The sequence below is a fragment of the Leopardus geoffroyi genome, chromosome A2 (genome assembly GCF_018350155.1).
Source record: "Leopardus geoffroyi isolate Oge1 chromosome A2, O.geoffroyi_Oge1_pat1.0, whole genome shotgun sequence".
Taxonomy (NCBI): Eukaryota; Metazoa; Chordata; class Mammalia; order Carnivora; family Felidae; genus Leopardus; species Leopardus geoffroyi.
This window is the reverse complement of record NC_059331.1, coordinates 139,806,880-139,829,293: the sequence shown is the minus strand read 5'-3', so window position 1 is coordinate 139,829,293 and position 22,414 is coordinate 139,806,880. Positions and strand designations below refer to the sequence as shown.

Here is a 22,414-nt window from a genome sequence, read left to right as displayed (position 1 = left end):
GAATAAGGCGGCTTTTTGAGTATGTGTCTAGCAAAAGCATTTGCTTCATCTGAATCACCTCATTATTGTTAACACAAGCAAGAATCACACCTGAGTCAATGCTGCTGTAGTTGTGATCATTCATTCGGTCATTATTCATTTAGGCACATATTGGTGAGCAACCAATCAGATGCTCCCCTTCTGTCGGAGGGTGACAGCAAGAGGGGGAGGATAAGTAGGGAGAGAGATAAGGAGATAGACAAAGACCACAATAGGGTCAAAAGAAAGGCAGGAATGAGGGAAGGAAAGGGAAATGGGTTCTTTCATCTTTTCGAGAGGAATACAGGAAATGAGTCATCAGCCCACATTGGACTAAGATAGATTTTATAATCTTGATGATGGTTGAAAGTGTTGTTTCTTGAATAACTAACATCATATAAAGAATATGGAGCAGGATTTGGGAGCTGAGCTTCAGTTGCAGAGTCTCTGTCCACAGACAAGCGCTGCCTTCAGTCCTCTAGGTTCTCAGCAGCAATGGCTAAGAGCCAGTATTGGGGAGCCTCTCGTGTATTGGGTACTAGGGGGTTTTCTAGACTCTGAAATAGATTTAATCTCAGAATTCTCAAAATAGAAACATTTACCTTTAGGAGGACTTAACTTCTTTAGTTTGTACAGATCATATCTAACAACCATTCAAATCAAATTGACCTGTTTCATATCTGTCCTGAAACATAACTCATACATATCGTCATAGTGTAGTGGCACAAACTTTGTGGACAGACCTGGATCGAGATTCTGGCCCTACCACTTACCAACTGAATCAGCTTAGGTGTCGCTGCTGAATATAAGGAAATAATTACGAATCTAGTGGGTGAGTTGATGCGCAGGGAGGATTTTATTTTTCAGTAAAAGAGGAGGGAAGAAGTCAGTGCACAAGTAGCAGGGTAGGGAGAAAGAAAACAGAGTAATGGAGGGCAGATCGGGATGTGTTTCCAGGCAGCCAGGGAGACTATCGGTTCTGCTTCCAAATTAAGAGCCAGGATACGGCCAGAATAGTGCTGCTGGGAATCCATGTTCTCGAGGAGGCTATTATGTGGCAGCAGCAGCTGTGAGGAAGCACCTCCCTCAACGGCTTATGGACAATAGCTATACTGAAAAGTAAACTTTAGCCAAAGAACATGAGCAAATTGGTTCTTACACTCATAGGATCCTCGTATGACCCTCCTAGAGAGCCCCAGAAATAACTGAAGAAGCATCCAGAAAAAGAGGCCAGAATACCACAGCGACACAAGTCAGGACTAACAACCCAGTGTTAACACCACTCTTGTTGGCCCCACAGGCTGACATAAGGCCTGGGAACATTTGGAGTTCATGTTTTATACAAGTTTCAGTGTAGGAATTCAAACTAGCTGCTTTCTTTCAGTCTGAATAAAATCCACTTTCTGACTAAATGAGGGAAAAATGAAGTGTGGCTTATGGCATTCAATGTTGAATTTTGCGATCTAGGTGGATGGAGGGAGGTAACTTCATCTTGTGTTTGATTGCACCTTTTGGAAAAAACACGAAAACAAAAAAAAACAAAAAACAAAAAACAAAAAAAAAAAAACAAAGAAAGCTGCACTGCATGAGTTCACATATTCCTGACTTCTGAAAAGTTCTGTCACTTAAGGCCCTCACATGTGATTGACAAAGATGAATCAATCCAAGGCCCAGCTTTTGCTTTCAAAAAGGATCTATATGAATTTTGTTCCTGATTTCAAGATTTTGCGGCTTCCCAGAGAGAAATAATCCTTATTTTGTTGATAGGGCAACATTAATCTCCTGCGTGTGGATGCTTACTAAAAATACAATAATAACAGGTTTGCTGTCTCTTGCAGATGTTGTTACAAGCATTTGCTGTGACAAATGACAAGATCCATGAGCTAGCAGGCAGAACAGTGAAACATACGGCATCTTTTTCTATGTTAAGTGTTTGCCTTCTTCCAAAAACCTTGTCATACTGGTAAAGGACCTATCAAGGAAACCACCAGGGAATAAATTTTAAGTTGAGTAACAACTGTCTTTTCACTTAAAAACATGACTTTTATAACACTAGCTGGTTTCAGATTATAAATCAGGTCTTTAACAAATGTACAAGGCAGACAGAATAGAGATATACATTTTAAATGCATGACATAATTAGATTATTTTCAAGAATAAAATTAGAAAACTTTACCTTCCTACTTATATTAACCATTTGTGATTTTTTATGTGACAAAAATTTCAGATAAAATGTTCTTTAGTGAGACATGTATAAATCATCAAGTGTAAGAATTGGAAGATTGCTCCTTTTTGAAAAGGTCTTTCCTTCTTCTTTGGAGCAAGTGACTTTTGTAATATTATAAAAATTCATATGCATCCAAAGTACGATCTAGAAGAAAAGGATTTCTCCAAATAGCTTACCAAAACGACTAACTCTCTCCACTCCATCAATAATTGCTTTGTAATCCAAGTTTTCTTCTGTTCCAATCTATTAAAGAAGAATGACATTCTAAGAATGGGATAAAATATTTGATTAACTCTTCAATAAAATGAAAAGATAAGTGAAATCCATTTTAAGTATCCAAATGCAATGTTCTCCAAATGCATACTTCCTTTTTTTTTCACAGCAAGACAAAAACAAATAAAACAGACAAAAAACCAGCTACCTTTTAAATTTTCCACTGAGAAAAGTACGCTTTAAAATGTTGATTCCCAGTCATTGCTGTATTATTATGATGCTTTGCATGCACACAAATCTGCTCACAGAACAGGCTACTCTAGCTGGAAGTGATGCACCCCATTAATGAACGCAAGAGTTCCCTTTTAAACACCCCAGCCAAGGGGTTGTTCTATTTGCAAATGATCACCAGTTAGCATCCCACTTGCAAGCTCTTCAATTTGTTAAAAAGCATGCTTTGATATGTCACATCAATTACTTCAGGGGATTAAAGAATTAAGGTAGTGTTAAATCTATGTGTAATGATTACCTCAAATAAAATGGATAAAGCTCTTAACTTCCCTTTTCCTTTTACTGCTTCCTCAAAACTTGAAAATCGGTCTGCATCAAAGCCATAGATTTGCATCTATAAAGGTAACAATGACAGCTTTATTATATACAAAGACATCACAAAAGTCACCAGAGAGACAATAAAATAATTTACCGATTCAGTATACTATTTGAAAAATTCTGTAAACTGTATAATTCAATACTCTGTACAGTTTCAAGATATTTTATCAATTACGTGTATATACAACTGCATTTACTCTCACGATTATCATCCTTCAGTAAGGAAAGAAGCACAAAGTTAGATACATCTAGGATGGAAATGACCACCTTGAGATTACTAGATAATACTGAGGTAATAATATACTAGAATAATTATCAAATGGAATAAATTATCAAGTATTATTTTAGCTGTTTTCTGGAATCCTTTCAAATATCGTTTCATTCTTGACTGGACATGCCTTTCTTGTTACCTTTTTTGGACATTATCATACTATGCTCTAATAATAGTGAACTCTCAAGGACTTTCTGCTTCTCCATACAAACTACCAAAAAGAATTTTAAGTTCCCTGTTTTAAGGGTCCTCTTCTGCTGCCGGGCAATATTCCTTGTTAATTTTGACTTCAGCCTCTGCATTTGTTGACAACGGCTTCTACTCTCACTTACAATTTGGTGCTCCCCATGTCACCATCTTAGAAATCAGGTAACTTAGCTAGTTTAGACAAATAATTCTGGGAAGAGCAGAAAGCCTCTGTGAAGACTAATGCTTGGTTAGGGCTACGACTGGAGAAACAGCAGGTGTGGGTGGAGGATGGCAGTGGCTCCTGCCTCAGGTTATGACCACAAAGCCTTTGAGGATTGCTAAACTGACTCCTGTAGGATCAACAGCTTAAAAACTGGTGGGTGAAAAGGAGGGGCAGGCAGCGGCCACACCAGGAAGGTCTGTGAAGCAGTCCCAGCCCTTTGCTCCAGAGAGCAATAGAGAATCCTTGGTGTACTTCACCTAACAGGGATTGGGGGGCAGCAGGGCTGGGGGGAAGAGGGTGAAGAGTGGAAAAGATTAAGACTAGAGAGAGGGAGGGGCACCTAGGTGGCTCAGTTCGTTAAGCATTTAAACGGCCAACTCTTGACTTCGGCTCAGGTCGTGATCTCAGAGTTACTGAGATGCAGCCGTGAGTCGGGGCTCCAGGTCATTGTGGAGCCTGCTTGGGATTCTCTCTCTCCCTCTCTCTCTGCCCCTCCCCTGCTCCTGTGCATGCTCTCTCTCTCCTCTGTCTCTCTCTCAAGACAAGTAAACATTAAAAAAAAATAAAAATAAATTAAAAAAAAGACGAGAGAGGGAGACCAGTTCGGGAACATTTAATAATCCAACTAATAGACAAAGGTGGTTGAGCTCTTTTCTGCCCTCCCACATCACACAGGGGCAGGATCAAGAAGACTTCATGGTTGGATGCAGGAGACCAGGAAAAAAAGACCAAGTCAAGGATGCTCCTGGGTTTCCCTGCTTGCACAATTACATGGAGAGAGTTTTAAAAAGGCAAGCAACAAACAAACAAGCCATCGGAGAGGGAACTCAAGGGCTTTCTAAATAAGGAAAATACTTGAAGCTTAGTGCACAGACTCTATATCATTTATTTTGCTATTTCAGGGCTTTTGTTGCTGTTAGGGTCTTTCTTGATTTTTCCACTTTGCTCTAAATAGTGTTGTGACAGGGCTAAACTCTCCAAAGTGAGAATGTTATGTGTTTAATAAATTGACTTTCATTTCTTTGACAAACCAAATTTGATAAATGTGCTCTTCCTTAAGGATATTTAATATACTTTGAAAAACACAAATTTATAAGCTATGAATTAGAATATGATTATCTATAGCAAAATATTTTTAGTCCTTTAAAAGATAACTCATCTTATTTTTATTATCAATAACTATTTTGACTATAAAAGTAATATAGTTCTGTTATAAGTAATTTTAAAAATATGGGAATTTTAAAGGAGAAAAGCAAGGTACTTATTATGCCATCACCCATGGAAAATCCCTGCTCGTGTCTCCTTGGTTTCCCTCAGTTATTTTTATAACAGTAATAATTCCTTCTCTTATTTAATCTTCATAATAACTTCATAAGGCAGGTGTTACTACTCTTAGATCAGTTTTGGAGGGGAGACATGGAAGCTTAGGTAAATTAAATATTTGTATAACGTCGTGTCTATAACTCATATCTAAATGGTGAAGTCAGTATTCAAACCTAGTCCATCTGATTCAGACTCTGGGCCCTCAGTCACTATTAAGTTAGTTTTCATGTTTTACAAAATCGAGTAATAATACTGCATATACTATTTTATATTTTGCTTTTAAAAAGCATTAAAAAAGGAAAACCCATTAATATCTTATGATGAACCTTTTTTGTGTGTAAATAAATCATTCAAACACATGGTTTTATAAGATCTGTAATACTCCATCATAATGTATTTAATCATTTCCTTTCAACTTTTTATTATTGTAAATAAACCTTTGCACATACATTTTTGAGCATGTCTTTATTTTTTAGACTAAACTGTTAAAGGGGAAATGGTAGGTATTGGGATTGAAACATTTAAAGTTCCAGATACAGGGGCGCCTGGCTGGCTCAGTCAGTAGACTGTGCAGCTCTTGACCTTGGGGTTGTGAGTTCAAGCCCCACACTGGGTGTAGAGATTGCTTAAATAAATAAACTTAAAAGTAAAACCTTTCAAAGTTCTGGATAAAAAGAAGCAAACTGCTTCCCAGTCTACCAATTTATACTCTCTCCAGACATGTATGAAAGTGTTTATTTTACTGCATACGCATTATTTATTATATTTATGTTTCCAATTTTAAAACTGAAAATGTTCTCACTTTATTTTACATTTCTTTGCTTCTCCAGTAAACTGACAAAATTTGCCCCTTTTTTCCTCCTGAGTTGTGGAAGCAAATTTGTTTATTTGTTTACACATCAACATTTGTTGGTCGTCCTAGTGTGGCACTCTGGGTTGCCAGAAAGTGGAAAATCAAATGTGAGTGGGACAGAGCTTAGTCCAGTGAGGAAGGCAGATATTAACCAAGTAAAATATAACTGTATAAATTATAAAATCTTACTGTAAGTTAATCAAATTATATGCTAACTAAAATCTCAATGATTTCGGAAAACGAACTAGGAACCAGTGGAACCAGTGACTTACCTCAAGTGGAAATTTTTGTCCTTCTAAACTATGTTCCGATCCATCAGAAGACATATTGCATTTTCCCCAGTGAAAAGTTATCTTGCTTGCTTTGAACACCATTTCGGAAACTCCTCCACTGAGCCAGTAGTCATTAGTGAGATTAATTTCCACTTAAAAAAAAAAAAAAAAAAAGCACACATATGCACAAAATTGCACCTATGTTTCTGCAAATCAAAATTACAAACTTTAAATTTTTTCTATCAAATTTACATTAAGAGAATCATTTATTTGATAAATTAAAAACAATTCAGTCACCATTTGAAGCTGAACTTGTTACTCTGCAAAATACACTTAATGTATCTTATTGCCATAAATACAAACTAAAGCAAAGACCTTAACTACTGTATGGCTCTTACAGCAGAAGACAGCCAGTCCCTCTGCCCTGTTCATTTGGTGTCCTGAGCTTGCCATTTCCCCAGGGGTCTGCTTTCCTAAGGCATTTTAGGGTAGTGAGGGGACAGAGCAAAGGGAGAAGGAACAGAGGAGTGGACAAGAAAAGTCTTCTCTTGGGAGTGCCCCCCACCTTCTCACTTTTAGCTCTTTCTACTCCTTATAAGGCAGGTGTTTTTGTCCCATCTCCTTATCCCTGCAAGCAAGCATCATACCAGGTTTCATCAGGCTTCAGAATTCCTGTCCTCTACTGTGGCAAGGATGGTGGGAAATCCATTCCCACTGAAGGGGTTTTAGCCATCTGATGTTGGAACCCCGAGTAGCAACTCAGAATCCTAAACTCTATTTGAGTTCCACAGCAGATTATTGGAACTCTATTTTACAAATGGTCTGAAGATTAATGATTCTTTTGAGAGCTTTATGTAAGATTTTAATGTCTCTCAATCAGATTTAAATAGTCTTTGTTCCATGAGGCAGAAACCAATGTTTGCATTAGGGACGCAATCCAACATCTTGGCCAGCGAGCTAGAGATACAAACTTCCGTTAATAATAGTAACAACAACAAGAATAGTATCAATAATGCTCAACATTTATGTATCACTTACAATGTGCTATGCATTACACTGAGTACTTTACGTGTGTTAAACATTTGATTTTTATACAACTTCACACAATGAAGGAAGGAAATATCATTATAAGGAATTTGAATCACAGACAGTTCAAATAACTTGCTAAAGGTTCCACACTTAAAGGTTCCACTTTAAAGAGCCAGTAGTGAACCTAAAAAGCGTGGCTCTAAAGATCAAGTGCTTGACCACACTTCACTAAGAAAAATAAAGCAGGGGTGCCTGGCTGGCTCAGTCAGTAGAACATTGTAACTCTTGGCTTCAGGGATGTGAATTTGAGCCCTACATGGGGTGTAGAGAGAACTTAAAAATAAAGTCTTAAAAAAAAGAAAGAAAGCAGAGGCTACGTGCTTTATTTCTTTGTAACATTCTTCAAACCTAGTAATGAAAATGTTAAGATTTGGGATAATATGCTTTTGTGTATTTAATTAATATCTTATATAATAATTTTATTAAATACTTATTAATTAAGATATACCTACTGAATGCTTATTATATATCAGGAACCGATACAGCAAAATTCTTACCCTCATGGGACTTAAAATTAAATTACTACATTCAAATTACCAAAATATCAAGAATAGAGAAAAAAATTCACTAATGATAAAACCATCCCAACATAGCTACTATTATAATTTACAATATTTTTTTCTTATGACTATGTTTGTTTTTATATAACTTCCTGATATACATACAATTTTGTTTAAAATATAATATCAGAAAAGGAAGGCTATTTACTTTGAAAACTATTAGTTTGTCTCTCTATTGTTTACTGGAATTTTTCATGGTATTATATTTTGCATGTTTAGAAAAAAGGACAGTCTTTAAAAAAAAGCATTTAGAGAGTGCTTCCTAAAGATAGTATATAACTTTAAACTTCCTATCTAGAAGCACTACTAATTTCTTTTCTTAAAATTCAATTATAGTTGATTGCTTTTTTGTATCCCAATACTCAATGTAGCATGAAGCTAAGCAGACAAGAGCAAATAGAGTGTCCAAGAAAAGGAAATTCTGATTAACTAAGTAATTAACTTACATAAGTTATATATTGCATTATCTTTATCATTTCTTCTGGTGGAGGCATCAATTCTCTTTCTATTATTGGAGAACATGATGTGATGACTTTGGTCATTTTATTTTTTGTACACATTTTCAAAATGTTATCTAAACTTCCAATTTACTGTGTTCTACTTGGTTTCTTCTGCCTATAGTTTCTGTGCATTTACAGTACATTATACTTTATACAAAGAAGATGAAATGAAATAAAATGAAAATGAAATGAAACTGATCTAAGCCCAATAAACATATTAAAGTCACAAACAAAATGCAAACAATTTTACCTGTTTTCCCAGTGTTATGAATGAATGTGTTTTCCAAGGATGTTTTATCCCAACCCTGGAATTTAAGTTTTTTAAGGTTCACATTGACTTGGGTAAGATCTTCATCAATATTGATAGGAGACTGTTTGGGGCTACTACATGTTGGATATTTCTTTCCCCAGTTTTTTTGATTCAGGGCTCCTAGGGAAGTGAAAGGGTAAGAAATTAGTTTCTTAAATTACTATGCAAAGTTTAAATTTTATATTATAAAGTGTTTAATACATTACATAAAAATAGAAACAATAGTAGAAAAAAACTGGAATATCTTTGAGTCACTGCATACAACAATTATGCCCAGGTGTGGATTCTGGGCTTTCCTATAACACACTATGAAAAGAGACCTATACAATAGCCACATCAAGTTCAGTGTTCAACAATGGCTTTGCTTAGCCATCATACTCGTCCATATCAACAGAAAGCCTAACTGCCATGTCAGGTAGTCAATCTGAGCCCAGGTTCCAGGTTGAAAGGTGTCCAGATGACAGGTGCTAAATTTTTGACTTCCTCAGCACTCTCCATGGGGATAGTTCTCTTTAGACCTACTGTCTGTCACTCCTGCCACTGAATGATCTCCTTTAATTTTCATCTGCTCAAGGTCTGATGTATAAAAACATAATCACATGCTTTCCTTGAAATATCTCTTGTCACTTTTTTGGGGGGGGTCATAAAGCTTAGTAAGTTTTATTGCTTAACAACGAGAAACAGAAAACAGGCTTTCTATAAAGATTTCGCCTACCCTGAAGTGAATTTCCAGCTGTTCCACAGAGTGAACAGTCCTCTAAAGCAAAACTGCCCTGGGCTGCCTTTATTTCACCCCTACCTGAAACCATGAACCATCTCTTGTAACCTTATTCCGCTGGACATTACCTTAGCTACAGCCCAAGCAGCACCAAGAACAGGTATGTTTTATTTTAAAATCATCAACTTTTCTCTCTACATTTCTGCAGCTAGCCCAAGAGCAGGGTGGAGCACCATTTTCAGCTTCTCTCCTTTCAAATGCATCACTTTCAGAAAATGAGTATGGGGGAGGGGGCACCTGGGTGACTCAGCAGGTTGAGCATCCGGCTTTGGATTTTGGCTCTGGTCATGGGTCACGATCTAGCTAGCTGCTAGGTTCCTGAGATTGAGCCCCACATTGGGCTCTGTGCTGACAGTGCGGAGCCTGCTTGGAACTCTCTCTCTCTCTCTCTCTCTCTCTCTGCCTGTCATACCCTGCTCACACACTCTCTCTCTCAAAATAAATAAAAAAATAAATTTTAAAAAAGAAAAAAGAAAATAAGTATGGGTAAAGTCAAGATTTTCCGTGGTTAATGTTTAGGGCAACTATACATAAACATACCCTCCGTATGCCCTCGTCTATGCCATCTTGTTTTTTTGATAAAGGCATCAGAGAAGATTTTGACTTCCATGCAAAGCTCTCATAATGTAACAAAATGAACTTTACATAATTTAGCCCCAGAAAGAAATAATCATTAGTCGTACCGTGAAATGGCCTATATAGCCAAGAAAAATGAGGTGATTCATCTCCTGGTGAGGCATCTACCAAAATCAATAGGTGCTGAGAACTTAACTTTATTTTAAAATCTAGCTCTATTCCTAGAGAGTGCTGGAATACAATATGCTTTAAACATGCACAGTGATGCATATTTTGGCTTCTAGGAACAGCTTTAATGATTTGAGTAATGATATGTTAATTTCACTGTAAAGAACAGGGACATGGGGAAAAGAAACTGCCTGTTTCACTAACGTCACCATAAGAGAAGCAGAGAAACTGCCACATGAATCAGTAAGACCCTCTGTACTGCTTAAATTTTTTAATGCACTCCAATAAATTTCAAGCACCCTTAGGAAGAGTCTCATGATTGTGGTGCAGCGAACATAAAATTTTAAGTGGCTAGTAACACTGCATTTGATTAATAAACCTGCTATTTCCCACATCATATAGTGATCATCTCTATGTGGACTCTAATTTGGCATATCCACCACTAAACACTTGATTTCTGCCCAGAAACAAACTCTTCCTGCGACCTCTGCCATCCCCTGAACATAAAAGTCGTCCTCATGGCTCCGTTTCCTCCTCACCAAGCCCTTTCGGGTCGACCTTCAAATTATATCCTCTATCAGACGGTTTCTCTTCTCCACTGTTACCACCCTAGCCTGAGCCACGGTCCCCGTGAGCCTGTCTGTGTCTTGCTATTTCACAAGCAGCATTGCCATCACCTAGGAGATTGTTAGGGAGACTCAGGCCTCCCCCATAACGTTGCTAAGTCAGACTCTAATTTTAACGGGATCCCCAGGAGTTTCATATACACATTAAATTTTGTGAGGCAATGGCTTAGATATATCTCTAGTGCCTTCTCACCAGTCTCCAGCTTCTTCTTTTGCCCCCCATCCACAATGCCATTCTCCACTTTCGTTGGAGGCAGAATTCTGAGATGTCCCCCCATATTCCCACACGCTGCTCTACATGCCCCGCATAATCCCTTCCACTCAAAGGTGGGCAGGCTGTGAATACAATGGAATAGCCATTCCCTTGATTAGGTTACATTATATGATGAAGGTGACGGGGAGTCCCTGCTTGATAGAAGGTCCTGTCCTAGCAAATTGGAGACCAAGAGAAAGATTCAGAGTGTGAGAGATTCTCCTGGCTTTGAAGAAGTACGCTTCTCCAAAGGTTGGAAGAGGGGTACAAATAACTAGGACCCGACAGCGCCCCCAGGCTGACAGCCAGCAAAAACAGACACAATATGCTAGTCACGAAAAGACAAATACTGTGCGATTCCATTGACGTGAGGTAGCTAAAATAACCAAATTCATGGAGAGAGAAAGTAGAACGCTGGTTACCAGGAGATGGGGAGAGGGGAAAGGGGAAGCTATTTACTGGGTACAGAATTTCATATTTGCAAGATGAAAAAGTTCTGGGGAGCCATTTTACAACAGTGTGAGTATACTTAACACTACTGAACTGCACACTTAAAAATGTTAGGATGGAAAATTTTGTGTTATGAGTTTTGTTTTTGTTTGTTTGTTTGTTTTACCACAGCAGAACAAGTGGTTAAGATGGCAAAAACAAATAAACAAACGAAAACGGGGACCTGGAACTCAATCTCACAACAAGGAAGTGAATTCTGCCAATAGCCTGCATACGGCTTCAGATGAGAACATACTCCAGCATCTTGGTTTTGCACTTATGAGACCCCGGGCAGAGAACTCAGTTAAGTAGTCCCTCTCTGATCCTGACCCACGGAAGCTGCGAGATAACAAATATGTGTTTAAAGGCCACTCAATCTGCAGTAATTTGTTACACAGCGTAAGAAAACGAATACAATCAGTAACTAAAGCAATCCTTTAAAATATATATCAAGGGGCCCCTGGGTGGGACAGTCAACTGTCTCCGACTCTTGATTTTGGCTCAGATCGTGATCTCACGGCTTGTGAGTTAGTGTCCCCTTGGGTTCTGTGCTGATAGCGTAGAGCCTGGTTAGGATTTTCTCTTCCTCGCTCTTTGCCCCTCCCTCACTCTCTCTATTTTTCTCTCAAAAATAAATAAATAAGCATTAAAAAAATATATGCACATACGTATCAAATTGTGTGTCACTTCCTGATTTGGGTCTCCCCAATCCCTTTTCATCCCACTCAGAAGAAAATATAAGCTCTTTACCATGGCATAGAAATCCCATATAATACCATCACTCCCATCCTCTCTGATCTCGTTTCCTACCCCTCCGCATTAATCTCTCTACTCCAGTCACACAGGTTCCCTGGAGCGAGGGAAGCCTCAGGGCTCGACCCTTGCTGCCACCCTTCCTGGACTGCTCCGCCCCCGAAGTCTGCATGGCTCACTCTCTCACTCTCCTGCTTCTATCGGGTCTCTGCTCAAATGCATCTCCTTGGAGAGGCTTTCAGTGAACCTCCTGCATGAAAAACATATCCCTCCCTTGGTCATTCTCAATCCCCTCTCCTAATGTCATTTTTGTTCTCCTAAGATATTAAGTTTATTTATTTGTTTCCACACCCCAGAAGCTAGAGAAAAACCTGGCACATAGTATGTGTTCAATAAACACTGGCTTAATGACTAAATCAGACAAATAAAAAAATCATTCTTTTTTTGTTTGTTTTATGAGTTTAAAATCTCAAAGAGATCTAACATAAAATGGCAACAGAAAAAAGGAAACATTTCTAAAATGAGCCATAGGTCATATTTGACTGTTTGTTATATGACAATTTTGTTGAGTAGTCCCTACCAAACTTCTGCTGACAGATATCAGGAAGACCTGATGTCCAACTTGTAGATTTGGACACTTTGTAGCACAATGATCCTAAGTGACTGGATTACGTTTGAAGTGTATCAAATGATTATACTGAGTGTGGATCCAGTTTTAAACACCAACTAGATCATGGTGCCAAGAAGAGCATATGTCCAAGAAGCCTCCCGAATTTTTGTAATTAAAAGACCAAAAAAGGGGCACTAGGATGGCTGTCGGTTAAGCATCTGACTTCGGCCCAGGTCATGATCCCACGCTTTGTGGGTTCGAGCCCTGTGTCGGGCTCTGTGCTGACAGCTCAGAACCTGGTGCCTGCTTCGGATTCTGTGTCTCCCTCTCCCTCTGCCCCTCCCCTGCTTGCACTCTGTCTCTCTGTCTCCAAAAAATAAACATTAAAAAATATATATATTTTTAAAGACCAAAAAAGAAAAGCCCATAAAAAGAACTTGAGGTTCTTCTTGAAAAGGACTCTGGAAACAAGGTTGTTTCAAATCATCATAAGTAGAAAGCCAAAGGAAGTAAACTAATAAAGTGTTGAAATTGTGCACAAGAATGAAACATAGATCAAGAAGCATTAAATAGATTTTACTTGTCTTTACTAATGAAATATTAATCTTATGCTTAACTACTATTTTTTAAATTCCCAAATTAATATTTTTAATGTTGCAATTGGAAACCTCAGTGGTTAAAGCCAGGATGATGTGCCTGAGAAAGCAGGTGTAAAGAATTCATTAGAACTATATTGTATCCACCTGAGTGTGATTAGAGACTGTCGTGAAGGAAGAAATTAGGACTCACTGTGGTTGCAACAGAAGATTATCAGGGTGATTCACCCATAAGGAGGACGGCAGAGTACTAAATGTCAACTTTAGAAAATTAAAATAAATTATTCATTCACGTAGTCATCCATTCTTTCATGCACATATTGATTCATCTGAATTAGCATCATTCCTATAAATTTCCTGTGCTTTCCTCTATGGGAGCACTTACCAGACTGTATTTTGTTCGTTAATTTATCTATTTCATCTATATCTTATTGCCAAACTTTGAGTCTGGCACATAGTGGAAACAAATTAAATGCTTGTGATACAGTCTTTGGGCACCAAATAAATGTATTCAATACTTACATTCTGTGCACTCTCTATTCTAAACAGAATGAAAAGCAATTCTAGCCTCTGTGGGGAGATATGTGTGAGTTCAAGTTTGTTTGCTTGTCTATTTATTCTTGCATTCCAGAAGGTTGGGGCGTGTGTTAACTACAAAGTAGACAAATGTCTAAAGGAGTAGATGGGGTAGAAATAAATATGAGGTCAAAAGCACACAATGGAGGTCTTGAGGGAAGGGGAGGATCTTGACAGGCAGAGGGAACCAAGAGCAAACCATGGTGGCAGAACAGTTTAGGCAGGGCTCAGAGAGAAGTGAGCAATCTAGCTTGGTCCAATAAGCAAGAGTGGATATCAAGCAATTCTAGAAGGAAATGAAAAGACAGACCGATCAAATGTCGCTGGTTAGGCCAATGGGAGGCAGGAGGCTTTGGAAGAGTAAGAAACTCACAGCTGCCTTATCAGAGAGATTAAACTGGCAGGTATGCAGGATAAGAAGGAACCAGCTACTTAATTTGGGGCCGTTTCAAAGGCATCTTCTTTTTGTCTTCATTTGATTTTTATAGGATCCCTGTGCAACGGACTGAATGCCCCAAAATTCATGTTAAAAATTATAATCCCTAGTGTGATGGTATTCAGAGGCGGAGTCTTTGGAAGGTGATCAGATCATAAAGACAGAGCCCTTGTGAATGGGGTTAGTGCTTTTAGGAAAGAGATCCCAGAGAGATCTCTCGACTTTTCTGCCCTGTGAGGTTATAGTAGAAAGATAGTGATCTAAGGAAGCAGCCCTCAGTATTGCCTTGATCTTGGACTTCTAGCCTCCAGAATTGTGCAAATTAAATTTCCTTTGTTTGTAGGCTACCAGTCTAGGGTATTTTGTTATAGCCGCCTGAGCTCTAAAACACCTTGTACTTATCTGAACTACGATAAGTCTGCCTCTTACTCATACTGTAATTTCAGTATCTTTCTGAAAACTTGGCACTTAAGAATTACATAAAATTTTCCTGAATGAATATGTACCTCAATAAGATGTATAGCTACTCACCCTTCAATGTCCTTGTACTGTACATCTTGACCAATAGAAATAGAATTCTAAATAGAAACACATTTTTAAATAGATTCTGTGTAGGGAAATATTTCACCAGTATCTAACTTAGGATTCTCTCTTTCTCTCTCTCTGCCCCTCCTCTGCTCTCTTCTCTCTTTCAAAATAAGTAAACTTTAAAAAAACATTAATAAGAGCAAATATAAAGGTAATATTGAAGTGTGGACTGCAGTGATGATTGTAGTGTCTATTGCTAATTGCCTCGAATTAACTCCATTCAAAATTCTACACCCTGTAAGTCAGAGCTTTATTTTTTTTTAATTTTTAATTTTAAGATGATTTTTGAGAGAGACAGAGAGAGACCAAGAGACAGACGGAGAGTGCAGGCAGGGGAGGGGCAGAGAGAGAGGAAGACACAGAATCTGAAGCAGGCTCCAGGCTCTGAGCTGTCAGTGCAGAGCCCAACTCAGGGCTCTAACCCACGAACTGCGAGATCATGACCTGAGCTGAAGTCAGATGCTTAACCGACTCAGCCACCCAGGTGCCCCATTCAGTGTTATTTTCAATGAAAATTTAGCATTAGAATTTAGAACTCCAGCAAAATGGAAAGATGGTATGTTTAAGTAGACACTTTTCAGATGCTCAAGTCATCTGCTTGAGAAAGGGGGCCTTCTCAAAGACAAGAAACTAAAACCTAAAAGTGCTGAATAACAATCATTAAGTGATTTTATGTCACATCAGTAAAAGTCATCACGTAAACTGACCGAAAGCAAAGGAAGAAGGATGTCTGACTAACTTCCCATGGAAGAAACAAGAATGAGGATGAATTTATATGCACAAATCAGCATGCCTGTTTCTGTTTCTGGCCAAACAGGTTTTTTGGAGTTAGTAGGAGCAAAGCAGTTGTCGAATATAGATAATGGGTACTATTATAACTGGACTGAAAGCCGATCAAATGCAGGCAGTTCCAGAATGAGAAGCTGTTTAGTCAATCTGTTCTAATGGGACCCTCACATCAGGACAGCAGAAAGTCTTGACAAGCCTGGCCGATATATCCCATTGAGACATGTCAAGGGAAGGTAGTTACCAATTTATGTAGAAAAATGCTAGCACATATGTTCCGTAAGCATTATGATATTTAAGAAAAGAGACCCAGGGGCACCTGGCTGGCTCAGTTGGTTAAGCTGACAGTGCAGAGCCTGCTTAAGATTCTCTCCCTCCCCCCGCCCCTTGCTCTCTCTCTCTTTCAAAAAGAAAAAAAAAAAAGAAAGAAAGAAAGAAAAAGTCCCATAAATATAGAGAAGAAACTAGTAGTTGCTAGAAGGGGGTGGGGGGTGGTGGATGGACACAAAGGAGTTAAAGGGAGTGGAAAAGCAGGCTTCCAGTTATGGATGAATAAGTCACAGGGATGAAAGGCATAGGGAATATAGTCAATGGTATTATAATAGTGTTGTATGGTGACAGATGGTAGCTTGTGTAAGCATAGCGTAACATATATACTTGGAAAAAAATTAACCGAAGTTCAACACAAATAGAGAAAGAGATCAGAAACTGACTTCAAAGTTCCTGTTTAAAATTTTAGGACTTTTTCAAGTTAGAAAAATCTAAAGTACACAAACAAAAAACCACAGAAAACAACAACAGTAAAAACTACTGCTCTATAATGCAACAAAAAATAAACTTAGGTTTTTGTAGACCACAGGAAAAAAATAAAAACATTAAATGAAAAGGTCTAAGGACACTGACATAGTAAAATACTACTGGTCTTAATGTAAGTAATCAAAACCTGATCATCTGTAGTGGGTATAAATGGAGTCATCAAGTGAAACAAGAGAATGATGCTCATTCTACATAATAGACTACATACATAATAGGTTAATAGGCTACAATTAACCACTGCTTTAATCAGAAAATGAAATAAATCCTATAAAGAAGTAAAGAAGAATTTAGTTTAAGGCAAGAAATTACGGGGGTACAAACTGATGCAATAAACTACTAAAAGCAGCATGTTGTTCCGAGAATTTAGGAATGTTTTAAAGGATTCTTATCTGGAAGTGATCAAAAGAGAAGGGCAAAGGATGACTTCCAAGATCCTGACTAGAGCCTGCCTGGGTGGATAATGGTACCAGTCATACTGGTTGTGGGAATGGATGGAAAGAAAGACTTTGCATCTGATTTTGAACGTACAGACTTTGAGATGCCCATGGAAGTTCATTAGACAATAAAAATACAGGCCATTAAGATGTCTGGACTAGAAAGAGGTTAGAGGACGTCATCAAAGAGGTGTAATTTAATAGATGTGGATATATTTCAATTAAAGTTGATAGAGAAGAAGAGGGTCAATGATAAGACACTGGAAAGCATTAACATAAGGAGCATGAGGGAAGAGGAAAGCGCCAAAAGAAATTAAGAACGGCTGAATTACAAATTTAGGAGAAAATGGCGTCATGAAAGTTCTAAATCTCTCAATGAGAGATTATTCCAAAGTAGGAAGCATGCACAGCAGAGCCCAAAGGTCACGACTGAAGAGTACCCACTGGATTTGGTTATTTCTTAACAGCAAATCTCACCTCCCTAGAACAAAACAACTTCAGTGAAATGACAGCCCTGGAATTCAGACTACAGCAGGCACAAGAGTGAACTGGAGGTGACAAAGGAGAGATAACAAAATGCTTTTTAAAAACTTGCTGTGAAGGAAAGAACAGCAATAGGGTAGCATCCAGAGGCAGATGCAAGGATGAGAAATGGATTTTGGCACAGAAAGAGACTTATGCATGCAGAGAAAATTATCACAAGAAGGAGTTTGAAGTTAAGGGAGGTTCATGAACAAGGTCCACCCAAGGGAGGAAGATATAGGCCACGGATGGAGGATTATTAGCTCATGAGAGGAAAAAAAAAACATAAAAAAATCGTAGAAATGTGGATTTGTATTTAAGTGTTTAGAAACGGGAAAATGAGAAATTTGATGGTTCGTACCACAGAACCTCAGCTGTAAAGCAAGATCACATAACGTGGAAGGAAAAGAGACTTGGGAGTTGAGCACACCATTCAGAGGCACCCCACACCTGCCACTTTATCTGTAATAGGAATAATAATCTTTCACTCTCAGACAGTGCAAAGTCAAGGAGCGAAAACACATACACGGGCAGATATGTGAATCTTCTTATCCCCTACCCCTGTTTTCTTAAGAAAACTGGAGGGAGACAGGACCATCACCTGTGGGGTGAGGCAGGGAGGGGACTGAGCTTGAGGAAAATCGTATGAAACAGGAAAATTGACTGAAATAGCGGACAGGTAAGACTGACAGAAGGCACCCAGAGCTCTGCTGATGTGGGAGCCATGAGTCTGCAGAGGCACTGTCTCTGTGTGTTTTTGTTTTTGCAAGTTCTGTGGTCCTGATGGGACAAGCACAGAGGGTAGGAGGCTGCGGTCCTACAGCGGCTGACAGGACCACGAGTGGGTTGGAATTCTAAAAGGTTGGGGAACCAGAAGTTCAGCAAGAAAGTGCTGAAGCTCCGCCCCCCTGCACCCCGCCAATCTCAGATCTGGTATGGGGAGATAAAGGTAGTTTTTTAAAAAAGCTATTAAACAGTTACCACAGCATCCTCCGTCATCTTTAAGCTAGAAAATAAGAGCGATGGTGACAAAGCCCAATATTGCAGTGTTTCTACTGCCATAGACTAGTATCAAATATTTAACTAATCAAAAGTGGAAAAATCCTCATTGGAATTTAACAATCACCAGCAACCATGGAGAGTTCTTGTTACTGTTTTCTCTCCTGACAAGCCACCACTTCTGAAAGGAAGAAAAGGCTCAGGGTTTTAGGTAACTCAGTGATTAATGTTATGACCTTTATATTTGCCTGATTCTCTCCAAATGAGTCCACTGTTTAATGTTCAAGATTGAAACAGAAGGCAATGCAGGCTGATTAATTGCAGGACTTGTCTGTAGCATTTGTTGTTAACTGACTGACCTCAATGAAAAGCAGAGAAATTATCTATGGATTGAGGAGACACACACAGAGCAAGATTTCTTTTCTTTGTTGCTACCGTCTGGCTACTACTGATGAGATTGCAAATACAGAACCCAAAAAGGAGCCCTGGAAATTACTCCTGGATTTGGAATAAAAAATAAAAAACTCTTTTTGTAGAGTAGCTCTGAAAGTTGCCTTTGCCTCACTGTAAACTCTCCTGTGGTCATGAACTTTTCCTCTTCTGCAAAGGAAAAAGCAGCACAATAGATAATGGTGGCTGCGTTGGTGGCAGGGACGCGACTGTCATGACTGTGCCCAGTGCTCATTGTCCACATACTTATTATCGATATGGGGCATGGCCATGGCTCTTTTTCCTACCTTTGGTGAAAGGACCAAGGATTCAGAGTTGAAGTCTGAGACACAGATATAACCTGATATTTTTCTATTTGTGATAGGGCTTTGGATCAATTTTCCTATAGTATGGTTTCATTGTTTTGGTAAGAGAACATGCTGCCTATAAGACCAAAGATTCTGGCTTACTTCCTATATAAAATCATCATCTCCTCCTCTCTGTATGCACTTATCACAAAATACTCTCATAAACCAAATCTCCCAGATGTATGCTATTGGTCACGAGCAAGGACTAAGAAAGAGGCTGCGGGTAAATACCACAAATCCATTGCTCCCACCAGGAATTCTTTATTTCATATTATCTCAAGATCCTATCAAAAGTTGATTCCATTAAATACAGCTTTTATTTGTTCATTTGTTCACTCATTCATCAAATACTTATGGAGTGTTTAATGTTAGAACTTAAGTGGTAAAACAACTCAGACAAATGAAACAGTATCCATCATCAAGAACTCACGTTTTAGTTAGGACCCAAGACATATCAACTATTAATTCGAATATAATCTAATATGTACAAGAGAAGAAATAAGCATGGAATATTCCAGGGACACAAAAGAGTTTTACAGAATATAGATGGGACAAAAGACAAAGAAAGAGTCCTGAATGACAAGATGCCTGAGACAAGTCTTGGACGATGGACAAGTATTTCAAATGAAAGGTGGGGAAGGAAGTTAGGAAGAGAGAACAGCACGAGCACAGAAAAGAGAAAAAATGGGTGTTTGGGAAGAACAGTAGGAGGTTCTACTGACACATAAAATGCAAGGCAGGAGAGAGGATATGGGTAAAAGTGAGCAGATGTTCAGGCTTTGAATGCCAGGACAAGGGGGCTGGACATCATCTGGTAGGCTATTGGAGGAATTTAAGTTGCAGGTGGCATGGTGTTACTTAAGTTTTATTAAAAGTCTGTTTGCCTTTTGCAAAAATTCCCTTTTCTCAGTCTTGCTACATTATATATGGGGTTTGAACTCACAAAGTGAGAGATCATGACCTGAGCTGACGTCAGCCACTTAACAGACTGAGCCACCCAGTTGGGTGCCCCTTAGCAATGATGTTTAAATAAAAGAGTTTTTGAATATAAAAAATTCCAGTCAATCAATTTATAAATCTGATAAAACCTCTTTTTTTAAAAAAAAAAAAAAAAAAAAAAAAAAAAAGAGGTTAGAGTGGGAGAGAGCCAAAGCATAAGAGACTGTTAAAAACTGAGAACACTGAGGGTTGATGGGGGTGGGAGGGAGGGGAGGGTGGGTGGTGGGTATTGAGGAGGGCACCTTTTGGGATGAGCACTGGGTGTTGTATGGAAACCAATTTGACAATAAATTTCATATATTAAAAAAAAAATCTGATAAAAAAAGCTGGTAACTAGTTTACATTATGAGCAGATTTATTGCAATAGTCCATTCAACTAGCAAGTGCCCCTACTTCTTATGTATATATATAAAAAGGCTCTTTTTTAGAAGGCTCTTCTTTAGAAGAGAAAGGCTTTAAACTAAGATAGTATGAGTCACTGCCAAGGGACTATCCATCCCAAATAAAGAAAAAATTGTTATGCAAGCCAAGTATTTTTGATTTTCAATAAATTGATTATTCAAGGTTTTATCCCTTATGCAAAATAAAGATATAGTTGTATGGATTCAAATGAATCTTAACTTCTGTCCAGCCCAGTGGAAGATTCCTTAACAGTCTTTTCAGTAATGATAGATTTAAGTAGACTCTCTTTTTGGATGGGCAGGTTCATAGCGCTGGGGCAAAGAAAGTGAAGCAGGCCCAGAGAAGGGAGCCCCTTGAGAAGTTACAGAAATCCTAAGGAGGGTTTAGGATTTCCACAGGCAGTGGAATGTAAGGGAATGAAGAGGTGGGCTGGCTTTTGAGCCAGCATAACCTATATCTTTGAAAGGTTGGAAGGTCCCAGATGACATCTGTTTCAGACATTTTTTTTACTAATTGATGCTGAGAGAAGGCCAGAATTAAGAGCAAGGTAAAAGTCATCAATGCACATGCAGAAGAGCCAATTCCTCTGTTTGCTCTGGTTTAGTTAATGCAATACCATATCTTCACATATGCCATTACCTAATAATAAATTACACCACATTTCTGAAATGTGTTCAAGGGGCGCCTGGATGGATCAGTCAGTTGAGCATGCAACTCTTGATTTCAGCTGAGGTCATGACCCAGGGTCATAGGATTGAGCCCCACATTGGACTCCTCATTAAGCATGGAGCCTACTTGGGATTTTCTCCGTACCCTCTGCCCCCTCTCTCCTATTCCCATATACTCTCTTTCTCTTAAAAATATAAATAAATAAATAAATAAATAAATAAATAAATAAATAAGTTCAAGATGGTCAAATTAAAAAAGTTCTTCAAATAAATCAGTCTTTTTCACTGCCCAAAGACAAAACTTTTACATTTTAGTAATACCAAAAAGTATTGCAAATGAAGTATTTTTTTTCTTCAGTGGTAGGTAGCAATGAGGTTATAGTTATCTCAATTCCAAGAAGCCACTGATATCCCTTGTTTAAGAAATCTATCTGAAATTTTGAGTTTCAAAGAAGGTGACCCTATACCATATCTCTATAAAAATCAACAAACTGGCTTAGCATAAAATGTTTATTTTCAACTACTTCACTATAATTTCATTTGGTAGAACTCTAGAACACCAAATGGAGAAAACTTCCAGATCTAAGATCTAATTCCATACAAATCATGCCTTTTTACTGAATCGCTTGGATTCCATAATCTCCTAAATGAAAAATGTATTTTAGTGAATGAGTCTTCTGATAGCATGTTCAAGGAGCACACGTCTAGGACCTGGATGGATCACTGGAAAGTGAACGCTGGCCACAAGTACACTTCTAAATCCAAGTTTGACTGGCTGAACCTATGCTCTGGACCTGTAAGGGCTTGCTACTTATTGTCTTAGTTACTTTCTTTTCTAATACTTTAGGTCTGAAAACGAAAATATGAATTCTCCTTCAGTGAATC

At 38.4% G+C, this 22,414-nt stretch overlaps 1 protein-coding gene across 5 annotated transcripts in view; it reads right to left on the bottom strand.

Annotated features, from left to right (window-relative positions):
* Window positions 1-22,414, bottom strand: part of PTPRZ1 (protein tyrosine phosphatase receptor type Z1) — a 183,089-nt gene that overhangs the window by 83,042 nt on the left and 77,633 nt on the right. For all 5 annotated transcript variants that reach the window (XM_045495438.1, XM_045495439.1, XM_045495440.1 and 2 more), the window contains 4 exons: window positions 8,598-8,777; window positions 6,199-6,350; window positions 2,988-3,083; window positions 2,422-2,488 (listed from right to left, as the gene is read on the bottom strand). In XM_045495438.1, coding sequence (XP_045351394.1) covers window positions 2,422-2,488; window positions 2,988-3,083; window positions 6,199-6,350; window positions 8,598-8,777 — 495 coding nt within the window. The remainder of the gene's footprint in view (window positions 1-2,421; window positions 2,489-2,987; window positions 3,084-6,198; window positions 6,351-8,597; window positions 8,778-22,414) is intronic.